At 54.5% G+C, this 27,818-nt stretch overlaps 1 protein-coding gene across 6 annotated transcripts; it reads left to right on the top strand.

The window, feature by feature from the left end:
• The first annotated feature begins 155 nt into the window (after positions 1-155).
• Positions 156-27,729, top strand: CEP164 (centrosomal protein 164). Of its 6 annotated transcripts, XM_033081554.2 has the most exons (33): positions 319-396; positions 1,466-1,555; positions 1,883-1,994; positions 2,283-2,535; positions 2,913-3,071; positions 3,702-3,827; positions 4,104-4,181; positions 5,853-5,969; positions 7,752-8,153; positions 9,441-9,515; positions 10,358-10,441; positions 13,494-13,579; positions 15,005-15,145; positions 16,696-16,899; positions 17,808-17,942; positions 18,068-18,284; positions 18,854-18,931; positions 19,159-19,290; positions 19,405-19,527; positions 19,627-19,770; positions 19,948-20,031; positions 20,344-20,412; positions 20,658-20,836; positions 21,344-21,470; positions 21,868-21,932; positions 22,091-22,298; positions 22,591-22,698; positions 23,355-23,469; positions 23,926-24,270; positions 24,590-24,656; positions 24,945-25,058; positions 25,860-25,962; positions 27,027-27,729. In XM_033081554.2, exons 2-32 carry the CDS (start codon positions 1,477-1,479, stop codon positions 25,957-25,959), a joined length of 4,326 nt encoding a protein of 1,441 aa, XP_032937445.1. In that variant the 5' UTR covers positions 319-396; positions 1,466-1,476; the 3' UTR covers positions 25,960-25,962; positions 27,027-27,729. The 6 variants fall into 6 exon arrangements, with proteins under 6 accessions (XP_032937443.1, XP_032937444.1, XP_032937445.1 ...); XM_033081552.2 differs by lacking the exon at positions 319-396 and adding an exon at positions 156-211 and having other exon boundaries at positions 25,860-27,729; XM_033081553.2 differs by lacking the exon at positions 319-396 and adding an exon at positions 238-287 and having other exon boundaries at positions 25,860-27,729.
• The last annotated feature ends 89 nt before the right edge of the window (positions 27,730-27,818 follow it).

The raw sequence follows: 27,818 nt of genomic DNA, 5'->3' as shown, positions 1-27,818 counted from the left end.
GCGGTACCCACGCGTCGCCATGGCAACCGCAGCCCCCGGCGGCCCCGCCGCGGTGACGTCATGCATCCCGCCTCCCGGGCGACCAATGGGATGCCGCGCCTCGCCCCGCCGGCCAATGGCGGGCAGGGGGCGGGGCCTGGCGCAGCGGCCGCGGCCGCTCCCGCGCTCCGCGCAACCGGCGGCACCCGCGGGACGGCGGCAGCGGGGCTCGGTGAGCGGCGGGAGGGGACGGTCCCCATCCCCACAACGGCACTGAGCCGGGCCCGGGCCCGGGGAGGCTCCCCTCGGTGAGCGGAGGCTGCGGGGAGCGGCCCCGCGCCGCGCGGTTCCGGCCTCCCGCCCCACGCGGGGTCCGCCGGATCCTGGATGTGCGTGGGTCGCGTGGGTGCTGTCGTGGTAAGGGTGAAAACGGCTTTTTTTCGTATTTTTTAAAATACCCTCCTTGCCAACCGCGCTTTGTCCGTGGCTCCGGGCTGGCGCGGCGGCGGCTGCAGTGAGGCTCGGTTCTCTTTGCGTAGAGCTATAGAGCGGCGTTTTGGGTTGAAATGGACCTGAAAGTCACCCAGCTCCACCCCCATGCCATGCGGGGACGCCTTCCACTATCCCAGCTTGCTCCCAGCCCCATCCAACCTGGCCTTGAACACTTTCAGGGATGGAGCAGCCACAGCTTCTCTGGGCACCCCGTGCCAGGGTCTCACCACCCTCACAGGGAAGAATTTCCCAACAGATCTCACCTAAATCCTCCTCTTGCCGTTCGCCCTTGTCCTCATCTATTGTAGCTGCCCTTCAAGCACTGAAAGGTCTCACTAGGATCTCCCCGTATGTGGCGAGGCAGAGTCTCCAAGGGATGAGTGAGCCCGTAATTCATCGCTGAGTGCCAACGCCGGGGATGGAAGATGGGGCTGAGATAGTTTTGGGAAAGGAAAATAGGAACAGAAGGCCCCGAGCGAGTTGCCCACATCCAAATGCTCTAACTGGGGACATTTGGGAGGGGGAGTGGTGTGAGCTCTGTGATGCTGGTTTGGTTTGGCTGTCCTGAGAATATCTTCGCCTGGAAACTGCCAGGATTAGTTGCTGCTTCTGAGACTTACTTTACATAAGAGTTATAAAACGGGGTGGGCTGAGGACACAGGGAGGTGAGGAGGGCAGTGATGGCCGTGCCACAGGTGGTGATCCTGCTCTGGGTGGTTACCACCTGGGGTACCTGGCAGGTACCACAAACCCCTGGGTCTCACCAGAAAGCGGAAGAATGGTTTTTGCATGGAGAATTTGGGGAGGTCTAGGCTGAAATGTTTGACCTTGGCATTCAGTTGTGTATTTGAGCACACAGCTGTGTGTGTGGAAGCTCTTTAACTCGGTTTTGCTGTGTGTGCTGCAGTGGAAGAGCCCTACCATGTGCTGGGGAGGAGGAATTTTCCTTTCTGAGGGCAGTTGTGACTGTGTGCTGGTTCCTCCCTGCTGCCAGGTGTGGGATCCATGGCAGGACCCCTGTGCATCGGGGACCAGCTCATTCTGGAAGAAGAGTACAATGAATCCTACATTCCTAAGGAGGAAGGTGAGCATGGCTCGTCGTCCCAGGAGCTGGGAGAAGGGATTCAGGCATGCAGGTCACTTCTAGGTGTATTCAGAAAGCAGGAATTTGTTTGTGAAGTGGCTGGAGAGGGTGGAATACACGGATTTTAGCGGAGGCAGAGCTGAATGTCACTTTGCAGTGTCACTCCCCTTGTCCCCAGCCTGCAGGAGGGGCTCTGCAGGCACACAGGACTTTTCTGGTGGCTTTGGGCAGCTTTGTTTTTGGGCTCAGGATTTCCCACAGCTTTAACTGAGGAGTGTGGCTCTGTTGGGTAGGCCAAGTTTACAGATTCCTCTTCTGTTTCCCCAGAAATCCGGGCTTATGCACCAACAATTGGGATTGACCCCGACAAGGAGCCGGAGCTGCTGTGGCTGGCCGGGGAGTGCCTGGTGACCCCCTTGCCCCCAGAGTGGAAGGCCTGGTGAGAGCTGTGCTGGGGATCCCCAGTGCCAGGACCAGGGCAGTGAATTGGGTTAGGTGGGGTATCAGGAGCTCAGGGCTTTTTGGGGTGGCAGAAGAAGGGGAAGAACCATTTGGGAAGCTGGATATGAGCATCCTGGCATTGCTGGTACATTTTTGGCCTCCTGGAGACATCACACTCCTCTTCCCTGAGCTTCAGGTGCTTGCACCATCAGCAAAGATGTTGTGGCCTGTGCAGCTGTATTTTTAACGTGCTTTTTCACCTTTTCCTGCTGTTTTTGCTGTGCAGCCAATCTATCACGGGTGGGGACATCTATTTCTTCAACTTTGAAAATGGCCAGTCCACGTGGGAGCACCCCTGTGATGAGCACTACAGGCAGCTGGTCATCCGGGAGAGGGAGAAGCTGCTGGCACGGGGCAGCTTGAAGAAGGAAAAAAAGGAGAAGAAGGAAAAGAAGGAGAAAAAGGAGAAGAAGGAAAAGAAGGAGAAGAAAGAGAAGAAGAAGGACAAGAAGGAGAAGCAGTTCCTGAAGCAACTCCCTGTGAGTAGGCTGTGCCTGCAGTGCTTCTGGGGAGGGCTGGGCAGAGGGATGAGCAAAGTGACCCCAAACCTGGGTGATGGGCAGTAAATCAGCTGGGGAGGGAACACTGAGTACAGAATCACCTTCAGTTTTGGCTGTGAGACACTCTGTAGTAAGCACACACTCTTGGTGTGTCTGGGAGTATCCAGGACCCGTTCAGGTGGGCATTTGGAAAGCAAAATGTGTGGGTAAATCCACCCCTGTTTCCTTACCTGTCCCATGTGCTGGGTGTGGGGTCTCTGAGCAGGGTTGGTCCCACAGGGGAGCTCCTTGTCCCATTCCAAGGTCAGGAGTGTGAGCTGTGCTGTCCTGCCAGTGACTTGCTTGTGCTTTTCCAGCCCCCAGGCTCGCAACTGGCTCCTCTCCAGCCTCCCCTGGGCCCCCTCTCTCCTCTCCGTGGCCTCACCCCGTCTTCATCCCTGCCCCTTCGTGGCTCCCTGAACCCGGACCGGGGCAGTGTGCTGGAGTCCAGCCTCGTCCCCAAGGAAGGAACTCTGGTGAGGCTCCCTCTTCTCTGGGAATGTGCACTGCAAAGGGTCACAGGCGTGGGGGACACTTCAATGACAGGGTTTGTGATCTTCTGTCAGTTTTGAAATACTGTTGTGTGTTAAAAAACTGTATTTCTTTTCTTCTATTTCTAGGGAGCCCAGTGCTAAATTAGTGGTGAGCTTTCTTCTGCTATGTATAGCAGATTGATAGAATTGTTTCAATAACTGTTGCAGAGGGGAAAAAGTGTGTTAAGTTTTAGTGGAATTTGGTGTGCAAATGAAACATGACAAACAATAGGATAATGCAATTTAATCAACTATTTTCACTCTTCTATTTGAGAATAAAATTTGAAGAACTATTGTCCAGATGAATGTAATGTTTACAACCATGTTGGATACTTTATTACTAGAAAGTGACCTGGGGGGGTCAATAAAATTTGTTAAATGGTAAAAAATTGATCCTTTAAAGGAAGGCAAAGCAAAATATGTGCAAAACATAGACATAAACTCCTTCAAAAAGAAACAAACATGTTAAGTGGTAGGAAACAGAGCCCAGCAGCTGCCCCATGTCTCAGTGAGTCTTTATCTCCCCTTTCCTGTTGTCTGATCTCTCACTTCCCTTTCTTGTGGCCTTCACAGCCTGCAGAGATCTCAAGGCCCCCCAGCCGCAAGAACCTGCTGGGTTTGATCTGTGAAGAGAAAAGTTCCTTGAACGTGGCAATGCCAGAGAAATGGAAAAGTGAAGAGGAAGAAAGTGAAAATGAGGTATTTGTGTGCCCTGGCTGTTGCTGTTCCATTTACCCCTGGGCTTTCATTTGTGCTCTTTTCTTTGTGCCGTTTGCTCCCTAAAAAGCACTGATCCTATTTTCACATGGTAACCCCTGTAAAAACATGTGCCACAGTGTAATTCCAAGATGAATTTGCTGTAGGTGCATTGCCATGGCTCTGCTGCCTAATTTCACTGCTGAGGAGCCCCTCTTGTGACATTGCAGGGGTCAGAACTCAATCTTGGCCTTTTTTTTTTTTTTCCCAATCCTTCAGAGTTTCCATGGGACTTCAAGACTGTTAAAAAACGTGTACCTGGATGTTGAAGCCCTAGCAGGCAGCTTTGACTTAGAGGTAAGACCACGGTAATGGGAAGGGCAGGGGAGGTGCCCAGGTGGGAGAGGAGCTGTGACACTGCCAGGGAATGAGAGGGCTGTGCCACAGGGATGAGTTTTCTGTGTCACATAGGAGCAGGAACAACCTGGAGCAGAGTGATGGAGAGGAAGCACAGCAGCAGGGCTGGGGGCTGTGGGGTGGGCATTGATGGGAAGTTTTGCTTGGAGTGGTTGTGTTTTGGTAGCTGGGACTTGAGGAGACACCTTTGCAAAGGCTGGAGCTTTGTTTCATCCTCAGACAGTAAAAACAGAGCCAGGTAGGTGAAGCAGGCGAAGGCAAATCTGCTCTTCCAGGGAGCAGCAGGAAAAGGGTCTGGGGTCTGAGGTGCCACTTAGTGTGGGAGGAAGGCTGGATGAGGCAGAGGCACTTCCATCTGCACTGTGTTTGTCAGGGGGTGTGGAGGGAAGGCTCCTGGTTCCTGGAGGGGAGAGGGGGATGTCCCACATGTCCTGTGGGCTCTGTCACTGCTGCCTCAGGACTCTTCACGTGGGCTGCACGCAGCCGCTTTTCTGCAGCAACACAAAACCCGTTTTTCTTTCTTCTTGCCCTGCTGACAAATCCCGTGGCTGAGACACAGAGCATTCAGTGCACCCAAGGCCTTGTGCAGAGCTGTGCTTTCCCTGCGCTGCCTTAGCTGGGATCAGGCTTAAGATGACAAGGGCACAATGGGAAGTGCGTTGTAAGCAGCTCTGGTGATTTGGCCCGACTGTTTGTGCTGACATTAATCCTTTCTCACCGCTTTGAAAATCCTATTCCAGTATCTGAAAGGCAAATTAATTTCTTTTAAAGTGTTTTAGAGTATTTCCCTTATCCTTTTCACAGCACACGAAAATTAAGCTGTAAAGTACTTTGCTGGAGAACCTATTCAGGGTGCTGGGCAGGATCTGCAAAGGCTTATGCTAAAGTGGATGTGACAAAGAGAGCCCTGACTCTCTCATCTGCAGACAACAAGCAGCCAATTCCTCACTGAAATGTTAATGTGTGCAGGAACAAAGAGCTGTCTTGGCATTTCAGTGCCACAGGGATGGGGATGGGGCTTTGGGAATCTATTATGGAATGGCAATTGCTGCCCAACAGCCAGGCTGTTAACCCAGATGGGTGATAGCCTGTCCTGATGAGACAGCAGTGCCCCGACTGGAAAGCAGAATTCTTTTGTAGTTCCATGAGATGGCAGTAGAAAAGCATTCCTCAGCCTGCTCCCGAGCAAAACAGGAGACAAGGATTTGTGTAGCAAGTCCTACGGGGGAAATCTGAGCAGTAATGGGTGAAATCATGAAAAAAACTGGCTTCGTGTAGCCCGTGGTCAGGGTTGAATGGATTCAAAGGAAATAGGAGGTTTTAGTGACTTACTGAGCCAGGGTGTTGGGTGGAGTGGAGGCAGCACCAGACACAGCTCACAGGGAAGAGTCTGGAGGAACAGTGAGTTCATGGAGCTGGCCAGCAGGAAGAGCAGCAGTGAAGGATCCAACAGCTTCAGTTTGGGGATCTGGGCCTGTGAGCTCCCAGGAAAGCTGTTCAGCTGGAGAGAGGGGTGCCTGTGGTGGGTGGTGACCTGGCCCAGGTGGGTGAGTGCTCCAGCTTGGGAAGGTGTGTGGGGAATTCTGCAAGTGGCTGTGTCCCCCCACCTAGGAGAACAGCAGGGAGGAGCAGGAGGAGCGTGGCAGCCCTTGTGCTGCTGCTGCTGCTGCTGAAGCTGCTCCCCTGTCCCATGGGAGCCCTGAGGAGGAAACTGCCAGCCTGGGAGAGGTGAGAGTGGCTCCCTGGCATCCCTGTCCTGCTTGCATGGTACCAGCCAGGCTTTGCATGCAGTAGGCAGCTTCTGGTGTGGTGTGTGTGTGTGTGAGCAGATGCTTGGCTTGGTTCTGTTGTTGGTTAAAGTTTAATGCTGATCACTGGAAGTAACGATTTGATGGGCAGGAATTTCCCATCAGGGCAGGTAGAATGTTACAGCTTGTGAAAAGATCAGCCACAGCCAGTTATAACCCAAGTGACTTGTCCTGCTCTGAAATCCATAGAAAATCTATAGCCTGTTGTTGCAGGAGGAAAAAACCTCCCTCCTCCTGCACCTGTGTGTCTGACTGGCACAGTTCCCTCTTCTGCAGAGTTGCATTTGTGTTCATCAAAGTGTGATGCTAACAAAAGGTTTGCCTATAATTGCCATTAAAATAGGATTCTGCCAGCCAGAGAGATTATTCTGGGATATTTTAGTGGCTGAGGTGAACTTACCTGGAGAGCAGTCCTTTGGTGTGCACACCATTGCTGGTGTATTGATTTATTTTTGTGTGCCTGTGATCCTGTGTTGAAGCATCAAAATCCTGCTTGGCCTCATTTGGGATATCTGGACCCTGCCAGCTCTCCTGGTGGGATGTCCTCAGGAGAACTCTGAAGCAAGTTGTCCAAGAGGAGCAAAACTTTGCAGCCACCCTAATCCCCATGAAAGGGAAGCACGAGGGTGACAGAAGTTCCCCTTGCCCACCTTTCTCTGGTGTCCCCCAGGAGCCCCTGTGGCTGGTTGGTGGCTCTGGGAACCTCTGCTGGACAGGGGCTGTGAGCTCTCAGTACCAGGGAGTGGCAGGTGATGCCCAGAGCTGCAGGATTTTTGGGAAGTGCCCAGGGGCTGGGCTCCTCTGTCCTCTCCATCCTGCAGGATGCTGGCCCAGCCCCAGGGAGGTCTGGCAGAGCAGTGCCACACTCAGCCCGAGCTCCCAGAGCGCTGCAGCCCTGGGCTGGGAGCTGACAGCATTCCAGAGGCACTCTGATAAAAATACACCGCTAAAATATGCGCTCAGTGTACAGAACACGCCGTGCACAGGATGCAGGGAATGTTTGACAAGACACCGTGGCATTAATAAAACAGTGAGGAAGTGGGACGTGCCAGCAGCTCTGTGTGCATGCTGATGAGGGAGCCTTCTCCTGCCTGTTCCCCTCTCCATGGGCAGTGTTGTGGCCTCCCCACTGTGGGACAGGCAGTTGAACCTTTGGGTGACTAAGCTTTAACCTGGGGTTGTTTTTACCCCCATCTCTCTCCCCCTGTGTTAGTCACAGGCTCTTTCTGAGCTCTGAGTGCTGCCTTCAGTCAGTGCCCACCCTCCAGTCTGTCCCACTGGAAGGTGGGATGGTGATCCTGCCTGCTCTCCTCTGCTTGAAATGTCAGGCAGAAGTGAAGTGTCCTGTCATGGTCTCTTACCAGTTTCCATCTCTCACTGAACAGATAAATGGTTCTGCTCTGTGGCACATGGGGTGCTCACAGGGGCTGGTGGCCTTGCACAGCCACTCTTACCCACTGAGACCCTGTGAATAAAAAAGCAACAGATCAAAAAAAGTCAGAGCCCAAGAAATGAATGAGATTATGTCAGTGGAGTCCCTTGCCTTGGAATGGGACTGTGTGAAAAGAAGTCAAACAGGTCTTGAAGTCACCCAAAGATTTGTGATTTTGCTGCTTGCTGTAGGAGAGCCTGTGCTGTTCCTGACTCCTGCATCCCCCAGAGAGGACATTGGGTCTGTAATTGTGTTTGACTTGCTGCCTAGAAGGAGTCTTTAAAATCAAGACATCCTGAAGAAGTGCCAGAGTCTTCCTTGGATTCTGGTGCTGCGTGTCCTCCGTCCCCAGTTCAGATCCTCCCCGGAGATGCTGACAGCAGCCTGGAGCAGGAACTTGCTGGGGATGAAGTAGTGGACAAAGAAGATGCTGAGGTGGAAGGAGATGCCTCTGCAGCTGAGGAGCTGCCTCAGTCTGAGGGGGGAAGGAGCACAGCAGGGCTGGACGTGCCTGGCTCTCCTGGGCAGCCCCGAGCCTCCTCTCCGGCTGCAGAGGGGGATCTGCCGGCCAGCCTGGCTGCCACTGCTGACACTGTGTCCTGTGGAGAAAAGGGGCTGGATGAAGAGAGGGAAGAAGCAGCAGCTGATTCGAAATCAGAGGATGATGGCAAAGTAAGAGAGCTGCCTGTGTGGTTGTGGTGTTGGCCGTTCCTGTGGTCTCGTCAGGCCCTGGCTCAGGAGAGCTCTTGGGGCACTGCCTGGTTGAATGAAGCCAGTCCAAGTGCTTTCCTGCTCAGCAGGGCAGTCATTCCTGGGGGGGCATGAGTGCTCTGAATTCCCAGATGGGCACCTCAGGACTGAGCTGGGCAATCATTCCCTCCTGCACACACCAAGTGAGATACTTGCCAAAGCCACCGACAGCAGAACCGCGACTGCGCCGGGGTTTGAGGCTGGGAGGAGGAGCAGCCTCAGCTTCCAGTGTGCTGGGCGAGCAGGGCTGCTAATGAAGCTCACACTGAGCCCAGCTGCCCGTGCTGCTTTGTTTTCTCTCCTTCTGTTGTTTCTCTCAGCTTGCTCAGAGCTGGGGCAGACGTGGAAGGAGCTGTTGGAGGTGCGAGGTTGGAGTGGGGAAGGACGGAGCCTCAGGGCTGGTTCTGGAGCTGGAGCTGGGGGCACAGAACCTGCCAGGGTGGGAGGAGAGCTGTGCACACTCAGGAGCAGGGTTTGGGCTGTGCCACACGCTGCCCATACCCAGCCCTGCGGCGGGGCTGCCAGACACGCGCTGTCCGCTCGTGTTCGCACCAGAGCGGGATCCGAGCCAGAATATGGGATCTGATGAACGATCTCGCTCCAGTCTGGCTGCCTTCCTGCTGATTTTGATGATTTCTCAAGTTCACTGATGCGTAATGTCTGTAAGGAATGATGAACTACAAAACCCAGCGTGGAAAACACGCTCTGTCCTGAGGAGCTGAGGGTGCTGCTTTCCCAACCTCATCTGTGTGCTTTGTGCACCTGAGCTGTTCTGCTGAAGTCAGCAGGGCCACGGGGTGTTCCTGCAGCTGGGAATGCAGGAGCCCTCGCTGCACTTAGGCACAGCAAAGTGGAATTTTAAAGTGCTTTTATGGCTCCAGTGCTGCGCTGTGTGCTGGGCTGGGAGCTCAGAGCTGCAGAGATGTTGCAGATGGAGAGGAAGCAAGTGCCTTTTATCAGGGGTGTTTGAAGAGCTCTTCTTTGCCCTCCCCAGCCCTGCCTCGTGCCCTCCTGTGAAGTGGTGTTTTGTGCTTGTCCCGTGGGTCACACATCCTTGGTGTACTCCCCATGATGTTCAGTCACCTTTTCTTCCCTGGGAGAGGCCAGACCTGTGTTTCCAGACCTGTGTTTCCAGACCTGTGTTGGGAATGCCCAGCTGAGGCTGCAGGGGTAGCACATGTCCAGGCTGAAATGTGTTTTTCCTCTCAGCTTTCAAAGGCCAGTGGCTGTGAGCAGGACTTGCCTGTCTCCAAGTGCTCTGAGCAGGAGGTGGTTCAGCCCGTGGTGAGTCACCAAAAACTCCTTTTTCCTTGGCTGTGGGCTTCAGGTTCCTGTGGGATGGTGCAGTGCCCAGCTCTCACAGTGCCCCCACAGCTGTGTGTGGCACAGGCCAGCAGTGCCACCCTGCACCTCACAGACTGGGCTGGGGGTGAGGTGTTATCCATGGAAAAGTAGGTCACACAGAGCTGAGAGTGTGCTTGGATAATTGCAAAAAGGCAAATAACAAGCAGAGTAAGAATTGTGCTTTGGGGCTCAGCAGCTTTTGCTGAGGGGGGTGTGTGTGGCTGGAGGGTCCCCAGGCAGGAGGGGAGGGTGGCCCTGGGCTGGGGGGAGATGCCCATCAGCATCTCTCCATCTCCACAGGAAGCTGCCACTGCCATCTGCCAGTGGGAGCAGAGGCAGCGTGGCCAGCAAATGGCTGAGAATGTCATTATTTACAAACCTGTGCTGGTGAGTGGCTCTGCCTGTGTGAGCCCAGCCCCCCAGGCTGCCAGGAGCAGGGAGTGTCCCCAAGGGGGAATAACTTTGGGGGCTGGCTGTGAGGAAATGAATCCCTGAAATGTGCAGCAGTATCACAAAGGGGATGGTAGGGGCTGGGGACATGTGTCCCCTTTGGATGTTCCTTGTGCCACCCTCTCCTGCTAAGGTTGGTGGTGTGGGGGGTGCACTGGGAGTGTGACAGTGCCCTCCCTGTGTGGCACTGGTGTCCCTTGGTCCCACAGGGAAGGGAAATGCTCTGGGTGCTGTCAGTGGGGTGCTGAGCAGGGATTCTGAGCTGTGTCAGGATGTTGGTCTCAGGATCTCTGGTTGCTCATCAGACTGATCCTTTCTGCTTTCTGTTTCAGGACTTGGAGTTGAAGAGCCAGCTGTCTGAGGAGGTTCTGGATGTGGGGACTGTGTCTCCTGATTTGGCCAGCCCTGAGTGCAAGGTCAGTGCTGTGTGAGGGCTCAGGGTGGGCTGTGAACAGGCAGGTGCAGTCCTGTGCTGTCAGTGAAGGCTTTGCAGAGGTGAGCAGGGGTTGGTGTGTGTGAAGTGTCAGGGGTCACAGCAGCACCACCAGTGTGTTGTTTTTTCTGCAGAGAGGAGGTGCAGGTGGCTGCACAAAGAACATAACCCCAGAGCAGAGGTGGCTGGAGGGGTGCACACAGGCAGGCTCCCCTGGGAGCTCTCCCTGCCCCAACAGGAGAGCCAGTAAATGGCTTTCCTGGGGAATGGAGGAAGTACAGTCTATTTTCCTTTCTTCTTTTGTGAGTGTATTTGTCCTTTTCTTTCTCTTAAGCAGATGGGAAGGATTTGTGTGGCAGAACACGATAGAATCAATGGGAAGAAAAGGAGGCTAACTCCCTCTGACAGATTTTGGTAGAGGGAAGCTTATTTTTAAGCATTTGGTTGTCTTGCCTGCTTTAATGCAGGGGGGAAAGGGGCTCCTTTCAGGGAGTCTGTGGCACATGGAGTGTACGTGTGCACATGTCTGTGTCAGCCTGGGATGCAGCACTGGTCAGGCAGCACTGCCTGAAGATTGCTGTGCATCTCTGCTTTATCCTTGCCTTCTCAGCATGGCTCTCAGTTGGCTTGCTCAGCCCCACGTTCCTCTGGAGCCCTCCTGCTCCATTCTGTGTTGGTTGGAGGCAGGGTCCAGGATCCAGCTGGGCTTACTCAGCCTTGCTCTGATTGTGAGCTGCTCTGGAGGAGAGACCCTGAGTGGCAAAATCCCCACCTGTCCAGCAGAGAGGAGCAATCCTGTTTGCAAGGCTGTGTCTGGAGAATACACCTGTCCTCTTGTGCCTAATAATGAGCATAATCAGATGTGAAAGGAAAACAAAACATATGCCTGCTGTGCTCCCCCCCTCCCTCCCCGCAGCACAGGCACTGTGCATGCAAATGCTGCTTGGAGCAGCCACGTTTGGGTTTATTACAGCCCTGTTTGGGGAGAGCTGGGTGTGAAATGGTGCTCCCTGCAGAACTGCAGCTGCTCTTTTGTGTCTGTGCACAGAGGCTCGGCTGGAGCTGCTCGGGGTTGTAGGAATGTGCCTACTTCATGTGAGGAGCTCGCCTTGCTTTGAATATAATGGCAAAATATTCTGTTGTTCAAAAAAAAAATGAAAAGAAAGGACACCTCTGGCAGGTCTGTGAGCACAGGTTTGGAGGGGTTTTGTTGGTTTGTTTGGGCAGGAGCTGTGGTGGCTGCAGAGGCTCTGTGGGATGTGTCCTGCAGGACCTGGGAGAGGGGAGGCTGCTCCTTCCCCCCTTCCCTTCCAGGGATTGGAAGTGCAAGATGCAGAGCTGTGGAATCATAGAATGTCCCAAGCTGAAAGGAACCCACAAACATCATCCAACTCTAACTCCTGCCCCCACACAGACACCCCAAAACCCCACCCTGTCCCTGAGAGTGCTGCCCAAACCCTCCTGGAGCTCTGGCAGCCTCAGGCTGTGACCATTCCCTGAGGAGCCTGGGCAGTGCCTGCCCCTCTGGAAAGGCAAAGCTGTCCCAAGTGCTCAGTGCTGGCACCTGGCAGCATGAGCTGAGCTGATGTGAGATGGTCCCCTGGGATCTGGGCTGTGCAGAGGGAGGAGGTGGCCCATTATCTGTCATCCCTGTGTTCACACAGCTGGTTCTGTGACTTGAGCATGTGAAGTGTCCTCCGGGGATGCAGCTGGGTGGAAAAACTGAGCTGCTTGGGGTTCTGGGGCTGCTGGGGCAGCAGGAGGGGCAAGGATCTGAAAATTCCATGGACAAGGCTTAAAATCTGCCCTTGTTCCCTGCAAATGGGGCTGTCTGCACCTTCCCAGCGTGTCCAGAGGTTCCTGCAGGGATGGTTCCCCAGGAGGGACTGCCCTGGTGGGCAGAGGGGCAGCAGGAGCCCTGTGCATGAGCTCAGAGGAGTTACCTGGGAGCAGTGCCCTCTTCCAGGATGACATTTCCCCATTTGTCTGGCTCCTTCCCGTTGCAGCAGCGCTGACAGAGCCCATTTGGAGCGAGGAAACATTTGCTGAGCTCCTCGGTTCTGGGGAATTGGAGTCATCAGTTACAGGGGCAGGAGGGGGCTGGGGCTGGGGGCTCTGCCCAGGCTGATGTGATGGAAGGTGACAGCACTTGCAGGGAATCCTTCTGCCATTTGCTTCGCTGAACATTTGCATAAATTACTGCGGGTTTAATTCCGCCTTGTTTTGGCCCTGCTCCACGCACAGTCCTGCATGGCAGGGGCTGAGCTCACCTGCTGGGGTCCCCAAAAATGAATGAATGAGCCCCTCTGCTTCCTGTGGGGCTGACAGGTGAGGAGGGAAGTCCTTCCCCTCCTCAGGTGTCCCTGCTGCAGGGACAGAGGGGTCTGGAGCTGGCAGGTAGGGAAAGGAGCAGCTGGCTATTTCACATTCAAATATTTTCTATTCATATTTCAAGTATTTACTATGCCATAAATGAGCCAGCTGAATGCTCAGCGTGCTGCCAAGGGGGCTGGAATGCTGATGGATCCTAGAGTCAGAAATCCCTGGACTGGTGACTGTGCAGCCCATCACACCCTGCCCTAGAAGCTGGGTGGAAGGCAGGACTGAGTCCTGATGTGATTTTTGGCCCCAGACCATTTATCCTTTGCTTCATTGCTGCAGCACTTTGTGTGTGTGACTTTTCACTTTTAGGAGATTTCTCTCCTGTGCTTTCCAGAGTTCAGTGTGACTTGGGATTACAAAATGACCTTCAGGAAAGAAAAGCCAAACCTGTGTCCCAAGTTCGTAGTGCTGGCAGGGAGTTCATAATTTATCCTGAGAAAGCTGAGCTCCCAGGCCTCCCCCTGTGCTTCTGGAAGGATTCCTGGGATGGTTGGAGGCCCTCAGGAGAGGAGCCTGGCACATCCAACACTCTGGAACAGCCTGTGGGTGCCATGTGGCACAGCTGGTTCCAGGAGTTCAGCAGAGCTCCCTTGAGGTCTTTGATGGTTAAGGAGCCACAAACTCCTTAAAGCCCTGTCTGCTTTTACCTGCAGGCCCAGGAGCTGGGAGAAGAGGAAAAAGAGCAAAGCAAAGCCAGTGTAGAGGAAGAGCAAAGGGAAGGAGGAGAAGCTGCTGAGAGGTATGGTACAAACAGAGGCACAGGGGAGGCGTGGGCAGCCCCAGCTCCTGCTGCCTTTCCTGCCTTGCCCTCCCTGCTGTGCTCCCTGCAGCCTGTCCAGGTGTGCCCTGTCCAGCACCCCCAGGTGCTGCAGCCTCTCCCAGGGGCTCTCCCACTAAACCTCTGCTTCTCCTGCTGCCTCCTTAGCCCTGTCTCAGCAGGCTTCAGCTTCAGGCTGGGTGGGCAGTGAGAGTACCTGCCCATCCTTCCCCTGGGGCTGCCCCAGCTGTGGCTCTGGCCTCTGCCTCCCTCTCAGCTCCCACTGCTCTTGCCAGGATGGTCTGAGCCTGGTGATGCTGTGTGCTGGGCCCTGGGCTGGGAAACAGGGCAGCTGTGGCCACTGGCCATTGCCTGGCCTCGCTGGTCCTGCTGGGCTGAGCTCACAGCTGAAGGCTCTCAGGTGTCTGTTCCTGGTGTCAGGAGAGTCCAGCTGTGATGGGAACAGTTCTCTTCCTTCCACAGAGGTGGCCTTGGCCAGGTGTGAGCATTGAGCTGTTTTATATCCTGGTGTGTGGACAGAGCAGTGCTGGCTTCCAGACCCCAGCACCAGGGGGACTGGGCTGCCTGGGGGAGCTGTTTTCTGCCTCTTTGTGGGGGTTTCTTTGGAGCAGTGTGAATGCTGCTCTGAGCAGTGAGCTCTGTGCTCCCTCCAGCTCCTCCTCCTTGGAGAGCCCCAGCCTGGCATTTACAGATGAGTCGTGTCAAAGCTCTTGGCTCCACGCAGAGTTACACGTTCTCCAGGGCACTGGGAACCAGGAGCTGCTGCCCCTGCCAGGAAAATTCGTGAGCAGAAGCTGCAGTCCATCCTAATGACTGGCTTTGTGGGATTTGCAGCCTTGTTCTTGGAGGAGCTGCTCGTGTGAGGGTCTCCAAAAACGTGTTCTGCCCGCAGGAATTGTCTCCTTATCACTTGGTTCCTGCTTCCCAGCTGAGCATCCTCTCTTTCTCTCTGCCTGTGAAGCTGCTCGTGCTTGCCTTGTCTCTCCTCTCTGTGCTTCTGAGATGAAGTAGGACTGTAGGTACAAGCATGCCTGCCAACACTTCCATCTGTAATTTGGACAGCAGTGTGAGTATGGCTGACAGGGCTGAGCACCTTGGGGACGTTCTCAAGGGCCTGGAAAGAGAGGGATGACCCAGGGAAGAGATCCAGCACTGTGAGGCTGATGTCCATTGTACCCTGAGCTGCCTGTTAGTCCCACAGGAGATGGTGGGAGTGGTGTGGAGCCTCTGTGGCTCTGGCAGCCCCGTGTTGGCCAGGCAGGTCCTGTTGGCAGGCATGGCTTGGTGCCCGCCTGTGCCACCTGCACATCCTTGTCCACCTGTGGCAGCCCCTTGACTCTGACCTGAGCTAATCTGACCTTCTGTCCCCTCTTTTGTGCTGCCAAGTGAGAGGGATCTCAGTGCTTGTGAGACACCAGTGGAGCGTTTTGGGTTAGGAAATCCCGCTGGGGCGGAGGCTGCGGAGCTGGAGGAGGGAGCCCTGGATAGCCTGGTGGATCCTGAGGAGCTGCCTGCCTCACAGGACGTGTAAGGGCTCTGTGTCAGTCCCTGCTGCTGTGACTGTGACAGCTTTTGTCCCCTTGTCCCCCTGTGGTGGCCAGAGCTGGCGTGTGAAGCAGAGCTGGGGTCTGTGTGCTGCAGCAGCTCCGTGTGCACATCCCAGCAGCTGCTCCTGCCAGAGTGCCAGTGAACAGCCTGGGCTGGGCTGGGCAGGGTGAGAGCAGCAGCTCAGCCCTTGCTCTGTGCTCAGGACTCTGTGGGATGAGGGAGAGCTGTTTGTGTCTTTGTGAGGCTGCAGCCTTCACCCTCCCCAAGAAACAATTCACACAGAACTTGCTGAGTGATGCTGAGCTGGGGGGGAAAGGGCAAACCCCCATGGATTCACCCCATTTTACATCCACTGGGCACGCTGGTGGCACTGAAATGCTGAGGAATCCTGCCCCAGCTGCTGCTCTGTGCTGCTCCATGGGTGGTGGTTGTGGATTCCTTCCTGCAGCTCCCTGAGACTCAGGAGCTCAGTGGATGGGAGTGTGCTGACTCTGCATTCCGTGTCAAATGACACATCAGCAGATGCAGCTGGAAAAATTAGGCAGCGAGTCTCTGGGGACAGGGTGATGGGGAAGGAATCTCTGTTCTGAGGAGCTGTGGTGTGTAAATGTGTGTGTGCTGCCTGGCTTTCCTTCTGAGCAAAAACTGGGGCAAAAGAACAATGTGAGGACCAGGTGGAGGTGGCTGAATTGCTCTGCAGAGCAGCCTGCTAAAGGACACCTGGTGTTATGGGGGGGCACCGGTGAGGGGGATTGTTCCAGAACCCCACTACCTTCCTGTGTCTTGCTCTTTTTGCTAATGGCTGCAGAAATGACCTTTTCTCTCCTGACTCGAGGCTGAATAACTGGGGCTGTTATTTCCCTGATTCCTGGCACAAGTCCCTCTGCCTTGCACTGCCAGTCTCACAGCATGGTGAGACCTTCCTGCTCCAGCCTTCATGAGCAAAGAACAAAAATCTTTCTTCCTAGTCTAATCTCAATTTTCCCCTCCCTCCCCTTTAGTTTCTCTCAGACCTTATAATTTTGCTGCTGTCTGCCTGAAAAAAAAAAACTTAATTAGAACCAGATTGGGTTTGAATTTTTGGAGTGCTGAGGGCTTTCTGTTGCCTGGAGCTGGCAAATTCCCAGCACACTTTAGGTTGCAATTGCAGAAAAATACCTGGTCGAGGAGAAACACCAATCCCTGGGCTGGGAGCAGGTACTGATGGCATCTGCTCCTGTGCCTGGCAGCCTGGCCAGGATTTTTCATCAAGTGAGATTTTATTGACCTCACAAGGTGAGCTCTGGTGGGTCAAAATTGGAGTTTTTTAGGCCAGGAGTGCAGCTGGGGCTGGGTTCAGTATTTTGTGGGAGTCACCAAGAGGATCCACCAGTGATCCTCAGGGTCCAGCTGAGGTCAGCACTGAAGCTTTTGGAGTGGGTGGCTCTGAGATTTTTGGAGTTGATGCTGTGTGGAGGGGGTTCCTGTTCCTTCTGTGTTACTCTGCTTTCTGTCACCCTTTTGCCAAAGGAGCTTTTTCTCTTTGGTAGGCAACCTGAGAAGGAAATCGAGCAGTCCTTGAACCAGTCTAAGGATGAATCCCTGGAGGAAAGAGTCAAGGAGGTGGAGACAGAGCTGGAGCAAGAGGAAATACATTTATTTCAAGCAGAGGAGGAGAAAATTCAGCAATTCCAGGAGGAGATGAGGGAGGAGGAAGCTGAAAAGCTTAATCAGCAAAAAGAAAAACCCCTCAGGTAGTTTCCTTTTTTACTCCATCTCCTCCAAGCTTTTCCAGGGTGGGATTTCATTGCTGCTGGCCACACTGGTGTTGCTGTAGCCACCACCCTGGCAGGAGTGGCAGGAGAGGATGAGCTGTGATCCCCACACACACAGAGCTGTCACTTATGGTTAACCTGGGGGAAGTTTCCAGCTCAGTGCTTGGAGCTCTCCTCACCTGGCAGATGTTCAAATCCTGGGCTAAATGGTGGGAACAGGGCTGGAAATGGGGCAGTAGAGGAGATGAGGTTACCCCAGAGGAGCTCTCTGGAGTTCTGACAGAGGATGTTTTACAGAGGGGCTTCCAGGCAAGGCTTCTGGCAATAGGGCAGGGAAAGCAGGATGTGAGAGCAGTGCAGGGGGTGGAACAGAACTGGGAGCTGTGTCCTTTCCCTGGGGGAGTTTTTCTCTTGAGGCTTCTGTATTATCTTGCTGGACTTGATGCTTTTGTTCTGAGCAGCCAGAAGCAGCATCCTGATGATGACATGTGGGGATGCAGTCTTGTGAAGGAAGATGCAGAAATAGCAGCCAAAGGGGAAAAAAAAAAGTGTAGGAAAAGGTATAATATGGAAAAAAGGAGCTTCCAGATGTGCTGATGCATCCAGGTACCCTGCCTGGGAGCCTGCATCCATTTAATGAGAGTTGATTTCACTTACCTGCAAAAAAAAAAAAAGAACAAAAAAAAGAACAAAAACAACCCTAAAGAAGTGTAAACTATGATGATATAGCAAGTTTTAAACCCACAGTGCTCAGGTTTGATGCTGGGGCTGCATCTCCCGTGTCAGCAGCAGGTCCTGCAGGTGTGGGGGAATGAATGTGTCCCAGGGGACTGGGAGACACTGAAGCCTCCTGAACCTCTTTTCTTCCTTTTTATTTTCTGTCTCAGTCCTCCAGAAGAAGACTTGGCAAAATCTGAGCAGGAAGAGGAAGAGTTGCTTGTCCAAGAGGAAAAAGCCAAGAGACTCGAAAAGCTTCGAGCCCAAATCGCCTCAGAGATCGAGGCAGAGGAGGAGAGGATGAGGTGGGAGGCTCTGCTGCCATTGCTGGGGATCTGCAGGGCTGGTTTGGGAGGGAAGGGTCGGGCAGGGCCGAGCCCCACTGGCCAGGGTGGATCCTAATTGCTGTGCTCCCCTCCAAACCTGCCAGGGCAGAGCAGGAGGCCAGGCTGCAGAAGCTGAGGGAGGAGTGGGAATCCCAGCAGCTGGTGGAGAAGGAGAGCCTGGAGAGGAAGCAGCAGCTTGCCTTGGAGGAAATGAAGCTGGCAGCAGAGGAAGCCCGGCAGAAGGAGATGAGCCAGCTGGAGGAAGAGAAGGAGCAGTTCCTGAGCGAGCTCAGGGAGAGGCTGGACAGGGAGAAGAAGAAGGTGAGATCTTCACTGCCAGGCAGGGCTGCTCCTGCTCTCCTGGCTGGCATGGAAAGTGTGGGGATGAGCTCACACCTGCAGGGCTCCATGACAGCTCACTCCCAGCACCAGGGGCAGGTGCCACAGGGAGGGGTGCAGGAGAACTCCCCCAGATGTTATTACAGTGGTGATTAACTAACAATTATTTCAATGGCCACTCTGCCTCTGAAGACAAGATAAGGATCACAGTGTGTCTGGTTGAGCTAAACCCAGCCCTGTTATCAGATCAGAACTAAACTGAGCCACTTTATCAGCTCCCAACACCTCTTTGGCTGCTGCTTCAGTGCTGCAGGGACCTGGGAAGCCCTTCAGTGGGGCAGTTTCCAGTCCCTCCTGCACAGCATGACAGGGATTCATGGAGATCCCTGGGGGGGAGAGCACAGAGAGAGTAAAGGCACCTTGTAGCGATCCTTTGGAAAGGGGAGTTACTGCTGTGCCTTTTGATGCTTTTGGATAGAATTTAATTGCAAATGCACCTTGTTCCCACACGCAGAGGTTTCCCAGCAGTCTGTTTTGCTGTGTTTCCATAGGCAGCAGAGGAGCTGGAAGAACAGTTTGCCAGTGAACTCCAGCAGCTGAAGTCTGCAGCAGAAGAGAAGCACCATGAGGTGAGGACAGTGTCTTTAGAATGTGAATTGTTGGGTTTTTTTCCTCATGCTGTCACCAAAGGTGGCCAGGGAGGGTGGCATTAATTTTGTTTGCCCTGCCTAGCTGTGGCTCTGGTCTGGCTCAGTGCTTGGCCAGGCAGGGCTGGTGGTGCTGAGGCTCTGTCCAGGCCATGGGACGGATCCTGTGGAAAAGGCTGACCAGTCTCTGGGGGTGGCTTTCCTGGCAGGTCATTTCCAGCCTGCAAGCCCAGCTGGCAGAGGCACAGAGCAGCCAGGAGGCCCAGCTGCGTGAGGAGCTGCAGAGAGCAGATCAGGAGGTGCAGCACAGAGCCCTGAGAGTGAAGGAGTACGAGCGTGAGGTGAGCATTGGTTTGTGCTGCCCAGGACACAATCCCTGACCCACTCTGTGCTCAGAGGCCACTCCAGGGCAGTGCTGCAATTCAGGAAAACCTCTCTCCCTGTGGCCCCTGCAGCTCAGCGAGCTCATGAGCGACAAACGCCGGGAAGTGGAGAAGGAGCACGAGAGGAGGATGGAGAGGATGCGAGAGGAGCACCGGGAGGCGCTGGCGCGGATCCAGGAGCAGTACCAGGAGGAGGTACTGCCTGTGCTGGGCTGGCTCTGCAGTGGGTGCTGTGTGTCTGTGCTGCCCTGCTGTGCCTCACAGAGCTGTTTCCCTGTGTGCTGGCCCGGGCAGGAGCGCAGGCAGAGGTCGGAGCTGCTGGAGGGGCTGCGGGCCGAGGCGGCGCGGCTGCGGCAGCTCCACGACACCGAGGTGAAGGGGCTGCAGGCAGAGCTGGAGGGGAGGCTGAGCGCCCTGCAGCAGAGGCACAGGGAGAAGGTGAGCAGCAGGCTCTGCCTCTGGCCCTTGGGATCCTGAGGGATGGCCTGGAGGGCTCCCCACCTTGTCCCCCTGCCACCCTGCACAGCCCAGGGGGACAGACACAAGGGCAGGTCACGCTCCCCAGGTTGTGCTTTCCTTGTTGTGCCATTCTCTTTAACTCAGCTCCCTGTGCAGGAAAGAAAGCTCCAGGATTCAGAGAAGGAGCTTGAAATCCGCATGAAGAGCATCCAAGCCAGATCAGAGCATCTCCTCAGCCAGGTGAGTCGGCCTGTTGGGATCACAGAGCTTCCCTGATCTGTGCCCATCCTTCAGCTTCCTCACAGGCAGCTGCTCAGCAAAGCTCAGCCAGGGCTTCTGCTGCCATCCCACTTAGAGATAAAACTGTCACAGGTCAGAGAAGGGCTGGGCATTGCTGGTGTTTGCTGTGAAAGTCTCAGAGCTCTGGGATTGCTCAGTGCTTTGGGGGCAGCAAGAGGGGTCATAAAGCAAATCTTGTGTATTTTGGGATGGTCTTGAGCCTCAGGACTGAGTCCTGGCTCTGACACTCCCCTGCCTTCTCTCCTGTCACAGGAGGAGTCCCTGCAAAGGAGGAGGCAGCTGCTGCAGGATGAGGAGGAGCAGATGAGGCTGGAAAGGAATGTACGGACACCTGGGCTCTGGAGAGGGGCTGTGCTGCCCTGGGGCTGGGGGCAGCACCCCATATCTGGGGCTTTGGGGAAACCAAGGGGGAGGTGGGTTAGTTCTGAGCTCCCCAAAGAGAAGAGGCAGCCCTGTTTTCCCAGGTGTGGTTGTGCAGGTGGGATTAGTGTCGCTCTGTTACCCTGTGAGCCCCGTGTTTCTCTCTTGGGGAAATGACTGTGAGGGGTTTTTGGGTGTTCTCCTAGGAAGCTGCTCTAGCCTCCCAGCTGCGCCTGGAGGAGAGCAGGAAGGAGCATTCCAGCCTCCTGGAGTCTGTTGGGCAGCTGAGGAAGACTCTGGAGGAGCTGCAGGACCAGAAGGCTGAGCTGGAGGCCCAGGTGGATTTGCTGCAGAGCCGGAGCCAGAGGCTGCAGAAACGCATTGGGTGTGTGTGAGAAATTTCCTCTAAAGCCAACAAATCTGTCCTGTGCCCCTGACAAACCTCTCTAACCCAACCTGGGCCTCTCCCTGACCTCTGAGCTCTGTGTTGGACCACATTCCTTCAGAATCCTGAGGTGCCCATGGAGGCCACAGAGTGCTGGGGGCTGGTTCCAGATTTTTTATTAACTCAGGGTGTGAATTTGAATTTGCTCCTTCACCTCTGTGTGTCAGGTTCGTTTGTCTCCTCCACTCCTGCCTTGGGAGGTTAATGAGGTGCTGTGAGAGGGGCACTGAAATACAAAGAGGTTTTCCTGAGGTGGCTGAGCTGCTGAGGAAGGGTGGGAAGCAGTTTCCCTGCCCAGCCAGGGCTTACTCTTGGTGTCACACCACAGAGCCAGCCCTGGTGTTGTCTGGCACACCTGTGGCCCTTTCCCTGCTGGAATCTGGAGGTCACCCTGGACACCACTGCAGGCTAATCAAGTGCCTCTGCTGTTGCTTTATCCTGTGGCAGAGAGCTGGAGGAAGCAATCAGGAGCAAGCAGGAGGCTCTGAAAGAACTGGAGGCAGAAGAAAGTGTGGAATCTCCAAGAAAGAAAGCTGAGCTCCGTGTTGAAGACCTGAGAGAAACTCCTCAAGCTGTGAGTAAAGCAGCCTGTGAAGGTGTTTGCCTTGTGAGATCTGAGGCTGAAACTCCCTTGAAAATCCCAGCATTTGTTCCTTCTGTGTGAAGTCATTTGAGATGCAGAGATGGATTTCTCTTTGCTGGTGTGTTCAGTACAATTTGCAGATGTCTGCCTATTATTAGTGGGTGGAGAGGAGTGTGGGATACTCAAACCAAAAGCAGGGCTTGTGTTGGGATAGAAATGTCTTTGTTACCTTCAAAAGTCACACCAAGAGCAGCCCTGCTGCTGTTTTTGGGCCTGGGCAGTACCATGGTGATGTCATCCCAAGCTTTTGCTCCTCACTGGATTTTTAGGGGGCCCTGGGCTTCCCCCATACCCATTTCTTAGTTTTTGCCATGTGTCACCCTGTCAGCACACGTCCAGAGATCCTTCCCCAGCCTCCCAGAGCCCCGAGGGCAGCGAGCTGCAGTTTGATCGGTGAGTGCCCACGTGCCAGGAGAAATTCCTGCTCTGCTTTCCCAGGCCGAGGTTTGAGCTCGGGTTTGCACACCGGGCACTGCCCAGCTGTTTGTGGGGGTGCTGTGTGAGGTGTGCAGCAGCACAGGCTGCCAGGACAGCCCTGGTGTTCCCAGCAGGGTGTGGAACTACATCTCAGCCGAGGGGCAGTCTCTGAGGAGCGCCAAGGAGTTCCTGCAGCGCCAGAGCCGCTCCCTGCGCCAGCGGCGCTCGGCGCTCAGGGCTGCCAGCCTGCAGTGGCACCAGGACCTGCGCAGGGCCCAGGAGGCTGTGCAGGATCCCCACAGCTCCCAGCTGCTGCAGGGAGTGCAGAGGAGCCTGGAGGAGGTGAGCCCTGGGTGCTGCCTGGGCTTGGGTGTGGTATCAGCTCCCGGCTGTGCAGTGCTCTGGTCCTGCTGGTCTGGGTTGGGGTGGGTTTGGAAGTGAAAGCTCCTTTCCCTGTGCTCTGCTCACTGGACACTCCCCTTCCCACACTCTCGAGGACTTGGGAGGGATTTCACTCCAGCAGCACCTCCTGTGCTGGGCAGAATGAGGGGATGAAGTCCCCCCAGCTGCTGATGTAGATTATTCCCTGTTGTTCCTGTTTGATTTCCCTCCTTGGTGGGGTTGGTCTGTGCAGGAGGCAAAGGAGTTGGACAAGATGAAGCTGGCCATGCAGAAAGGACATGTGCTGCTGAAGAAGAAGGAGGAGAAGCTCAGCCAGCTGGAGTCCTCACTGCTGGAAGAGGTAACTCCAGCATCCCTGCCCAGATCCCTTGGCCTCCTCCCCCAGGCAGGGTCTGTGAGGGGCTCGTGGTCCCTGTCAGGGCTGGCCAAAGGCTGGTGTTTGCCAGCAGAGCTGGATTTTGGAACCAAAAGAGAGCAGCAGAGACTGCTGAGTGTGTGGCTGCAGAAAGCAGCTTGGGAAAGCTGCATGGATTGAGCCTGGAGAAAACAAGGGCAGGGCACCTTGTGTGAGCTGGGATGGAGCCTGCTCTCCTGGGCAAGGCAAACCTTGGAATCTTTGGCTCTGCTGGAACCACATGGCCTTAGGCAGAGCAGCAGCAGATGCAAGAGAAGCAGATCTTTGATGGTCAAACTCTTGCCCTTGGTGCAGAGAACCAGGAGTTGTGAGGTTATTTACAGCACAAACCACGTTGGCTCCTGCTGGAGGGGCTGGTTCATGTGGCTGCTGCGTTTGGCCTCCTGCACTTCCAGAGCCAAAGCAGTCCCTGGACATTCAGGCTTTGCTGTCAGGGGCTGGAGACAAGTTTGCCTTCACTTGACCTGTGCCTGACTGCAGTCCAGCTCTGTAGATGAGCTGTAGGCAGATTTCTGGTAGCTTTTATGTTCCAGGGATGATGCAGCAGGTTTCACTGGCATTGTTTTCCTCCTCCTGACCAGCTCTCAGATGAGGATACCCTGAAGAGCTCTGCATGCAAGAAGATGGTGACTTTTGATCTGAGCAGCTCTGAGGACACAAACAGCACGTCCAGTGTGAATCTGGGCCAGGCTAGATGTAAGTGCCCAACATGTGAGGCTCCAGGCCTGGTGTGCTTTCCCTCTCACCTCTCCAATGTCCCTATTTCCATTTGTGCTCAGTTGTGCCCAAGGCAGGTCTGGGACTGTTCTCTGTACCACTCCTGATTGCAAAAACTTGTTTCCTGCCTGTAGGGGCAGATAAGAGGGATGGGATCTGTGAGTGAACCTGCCTTTTAAATCTCTGTGGATTATAAAATCTCTCTGCTTTCCCTCTGATCCTGCAGAGCTGTGTTGCTCTTCTGCAGGAGTCTGGGCTTCCCCTTCCTCACATCCATGGCAGGAGGAGCTGCTGTGATTCCCTCTCTGCTGCTCGTGCTGTTTCTTGGGCTCTGGTTGCCTGTGACTGGAGTTGTGCTGGGGAAGGAGGGCAGGCACAAAGGCTGCTCTTGGTAGGGCTTGTCCCTGATCCCTTTCTTCCCTTTCCTTCCCTCAGTTGACTTGAGGACAGATTTGTGGCCTGCCCTCCAGCAGGACAAGATCCAGCAGCTGCGGGACTCTGTGCAGAGCATCACCAGCGACCTGAACGCAGTGCTGGGGCTCCTGGACTCCCTGAGCCATCACCAGCTTCCTCTGATCACCTCCACACCCCACCAGGGCATGCCCCTTCCCACACACCCCTCCCTGGGAGCCCTGCAGGGGGGCAGCTCCCTGGGGAACCCCCCCAGGGCATCCCCCCTGGACCAGTGGGCTCGCAGCAGCCGGCTCAGCTCCGGTTATTCCATCTCAGGGCACTCAGTGGACAGCATGCTGGCAGAGAAATGGCACAGGTATTTCCCAGGTGGGTCTCCTGGCTTTGTTCCACCTGCTTTGCTGCCTGCACCTTCTGGGAAGGGTGGGTGCCCTGGTGCTGCTGGCAGGAAGGGTGCTGAGGGGATCAGGGATGAGCAGCTCATTCCAGAAGTGCAGCAGATGGCTGATCCTGTCATCCTGCTCTTTAGTGCACACCCAAGGAAGCAGCAAAAGAGGAGCCAGCCCTCTCCCAGTGGCACCCAGGGATCTCCATCTGTTTCCTGTGTCCGTGTGCAGGAAAGCAAACACACCCAGAGCCCCAGAGGATTTTGTGGGGTCTGTATTTAATTTCATGTATTTATTTCCAGGTGGGTTCTCCTCGCTCAGTGGGAATCCTGTGCCTCTGGACAGCAAGCTGGGATATGTCCCTGCAGAGTAAGAGTCTTCCTTCTTCCTGGGGCTGTTTCACTGTGCTGCTCTTGTTTCTCTGCAGGGATTATTAGGTCATGTTACCATGTAACAAGTAGATAACAATTTGATAATTGCTGTGAACTACTTATTAAGGAGAAAAGGTGTATATATATATATATGTATATATATACACCTTTTCAGTATATATGTTAGAGGAGGTGTTTTTTTCTTCACTTTCTCATCTCTGGGATAATTTCTTCCCAGACCTCTGTTTTTGCACTTACCCTGTCTCTCTTTCTCTCACTGCCACAGTGAACAAATCCGGCTCTTCCAGTACTCCAAGGTCAGTGAGCCAGAGAAAAGGAATATTGAGGGCATGATTGAGAGCAACAAGAAATGGCTGAAAGACTTCAAGGATTCCAAAGTGTATCTTTTTCCTGGGTCTGGTCTTTAATTGCATTTCTGCTTCTTGCAGCAAGTAGGAGAGGGTGGCAGGAAGGGTGTGAAATGAAGAATTGAGCAGCAATTTCGAGGCCTTGGCCTCCATTCCAGTGCCTGGTTCTGCAGGAATGTGGTGTTTAGCAGATGGAGCAGGAGTGATCTGTGTGCTGCTCTCTGAGCTGTGCTTGACTGAGGAAGTTTCCCTTCCTTTCCCTGGCTGTGCTGTGATGCTCCTCAGTGATGCTGCTCAGCTGTAAAGCAGCAGTCTGAGCTGGGAATGTGAGGATTTAAAAATATGGACCAAACAGTGCAGAATGGAGGATGGGGAGGGCAAGAAGGGGGTCTGGCTTTGCAGGGCTCTTCTGGAGCCATGGATGGAACCTTTGGGCAGGGGCAGACCCTGCTGAGCAGCCTGGGAGAAGGTGAGGACACCTGCAGAAGTGTGGACTGGGCACATGGTGGGGCAGGGAGGGCTGGGCTCCCCCCAGAGCTCTCTCCAGCTGTTTTGAGGAGTCCTGTAGCATGGGGCTGGATCCAGAGAGCAAAACCTCTGTGCTGTGACACTCCCAGGCTGTTGGTGCCTCCTCAGTGTACACTGATATTAGCAGCAAATCCCCGTGGCCTCTGTGCTGTCCTGAGCCTGGTGTGCCTCTGAATTCCCTAATCCCCCTCTAATTCCATTTGACTGGGATGCAGCAGGCTAAATGCAGCCTGTGTGCACGGGTACCTGTGCTGTCTGTGCTAATTCCTGCTGTAAGCCAGGCTTTTCCTTCACCCAGCTGTCAGACCTCTCTCCCCACGGCCACAGAAGCCCCCAGGCAGCAGCCCCAGCCTCCTGCAGCTGGGGCTGGATGAGAACAGAGAGATCAAGGTGTACCACTACTGAAAGGTGGGGTTTTTCTCTGCAGGGATGGTGAGGGGGGCTGTGCAGTGTCCCCACGAGGGGCTGGGTTTTGGTGATGCCCACCCAGGCACCTCCACTGTGTGCATGTGCCACGTCCTTGACACTGGGTGTTTTTGCAAGAGAGTGGAGGAAAGAGGAAGAGAACTTCCCAGGCGGATTCTTCTAATCCTGTAATGTGTCTAAATATACTTTATAGACTGTTTAATCCAGCGGTGACACATCAGGGCTTCAATAAATCAACACTGCCCTCATTAGTATTCCAGCAGTGGCGAGCAGAGCTGTGAATCACGGAGGACTTTGAGTAACTGGTCAAGGGGGAGGATGTGAGTCCAGCTGAGGCTGTGCTGGAGGAAATGTGTCAGGAAATGAGCCTGCCCTGGTGCCCAACAAATGCTTGGTGGCAGGTGGGACATGTCAGGTGGCCTCTGGCACTGGGAGCAGTGGAATGGCTGGGGATAAAATCAGGGAATGGCACGTTCTGGCTCTTGGGAATGTTCTGCTTGTTTGGGGTGGAAGCAATAGGAACTGAGCCAAGAGTGGCAGATCTGGATGAGCCCTCCCTGCTCCTCTCAGAGCAGCTGCTGCAGTGCTGTCCCCCTGTCAGGGAGGGCACAGGGAGGCTGAGGAGCTCCTGTGAGTGCTGAGACAGCCCCACCTGGTCCTTCCATGCCCTGGGGACAGGGATCCAGAGCCTGGCTCCCGCTGGGATCTCTTTCCATGCCCCTGCCATAAATCCTGGTCTTGCTGCTCCTGCAGGGATCCTGGGAGAGCAGGGCTGTGGGAGGACTGGAGGGTGGCTGAGGAGCTGGGATGAGCAGCTCCTGGAGCTCAGCTGTGACAGTGGCTCGTGGCTGTGCGCTCCAGGTGCTGCGGTGTTCCTCTGGAAAGGCCAAATCCAGAGGGTATCCCAGCCCGCTGGGATGCCTGGAATTGGGAGGGGTTTCACTGCACCCAGCAGGGAGGAGTCAGGCTTTCATGGAACGTGGTGTTTGGTTGTCTTTGTCAGTATTTCCTCCGAGCTGACTCTAAATATTTTATGCTTTAAAAAGCCGCCGCGCCGCTCGCCGTTGTGGCTGACGAGGACGCTGCTCTTCAAGGGATCCCATCTGTGAGAAACCATCTTCAAAGCCATTCTCCTGAGACAGCTGCTGGGGGCAGGCTGTGAAGCTGCTGCCCCACACCCCCGTGCTGTGTGAGCCCCTGGGGTGGGCAGTGGAGGGAGGCAGAGCCCCCTGCTCTGCTCCCTGGTGCTGTGTGCTGGCACACGCTGTGAGCCTGGCACGGGGATGTTTACAACCAAACAGAAATATATTTTTTGATGAACATCATTTTAAAGCTCTTAAGAATGTATGTATTTTATTTTTTTCTCGCTGTTTCTCGAGGATTTTTGTAATTACTCAACCAGCCTTATTCCTTCCTAGGAAAGGAGGGATCAAAACACGGGTATCCCATCTGCTGTTGGATTGCACAAACCCCTTCCTGTAGGGATTTTGCTTTTAGTTTATTGGATACTCAGAGGACACAACAGTCAGGGGTTTCAGAAGGGACCCCACAGTTGTGGTTGCTGTGGCCAAAGCCATATCACCGAGTCCATTCTGTGTTTTGGGAGAAGCATGCATTACTAGTGCAGGGAAATGCCAATTTTTTTAACAATAACTTGGTTTGAAGCCTGCTCCTTTTTTCCTGTTAAAACCTGGGGTAGCAGCTGTATCTGGCTTTGTATAAATTAAATCAACATGAGCCTGTTTTGTATGATGGTGGTGGTTGTCACTCTGTTTTGTTGTAGCTGGATATCCAGCTGTACTTACCTCTCACATCTCCCCTTGTCTCTGGGCTCTCTC

Source organism: Catharus ustulatus, chromosome 28, assembly GCF_009819885.2.
Source record: "Catharus ustulatus isolate bCatUst1 chromosome 28, bCatUst1.pri.v2, whole genome shotgun sequence".
In the NCBI taxonomy this organism is placed as follows: domain Eukaryota; kingdom Metazoa; phylum Chordata; class Aves; order Passeriformes; family Turdidae; genus Catharus; species Catharus ustulatus.
The sequence above is the reverse complement of the archived record's forward strand: the minus strand, read 5'-3'. Positions and strand labels throughout refer to the sequence as shown.

What these genes read in the sequence shown, in the direction of transcription:
- CEP164 (XM_033081552.2), top strand. Translation starts at nt 1,477, where the DNA reads ATGGCAGGACCCCTGTGCATCGGGGACCAGCTCATTCTGGAAGAAGAG. An exon ending in CTACATTCCTAAGGAGGAAG is followed by an intron (nt 1,556 to 1,882) that starts GTGAGCATGGCT and finishes CTGTTTCCCCAG; the next exon opens with AAATCCGGGCTTATGCACCA. An exon ending in GCAGAGGAGGAGAGGATGAG is followed by an intron (nt 17,943 to 18,067) that starts GTGGGAGGCTCT and finishes CAAACCTGCCAG; the next exon opens with GGCAGAGCAGGAGGCCAGGC.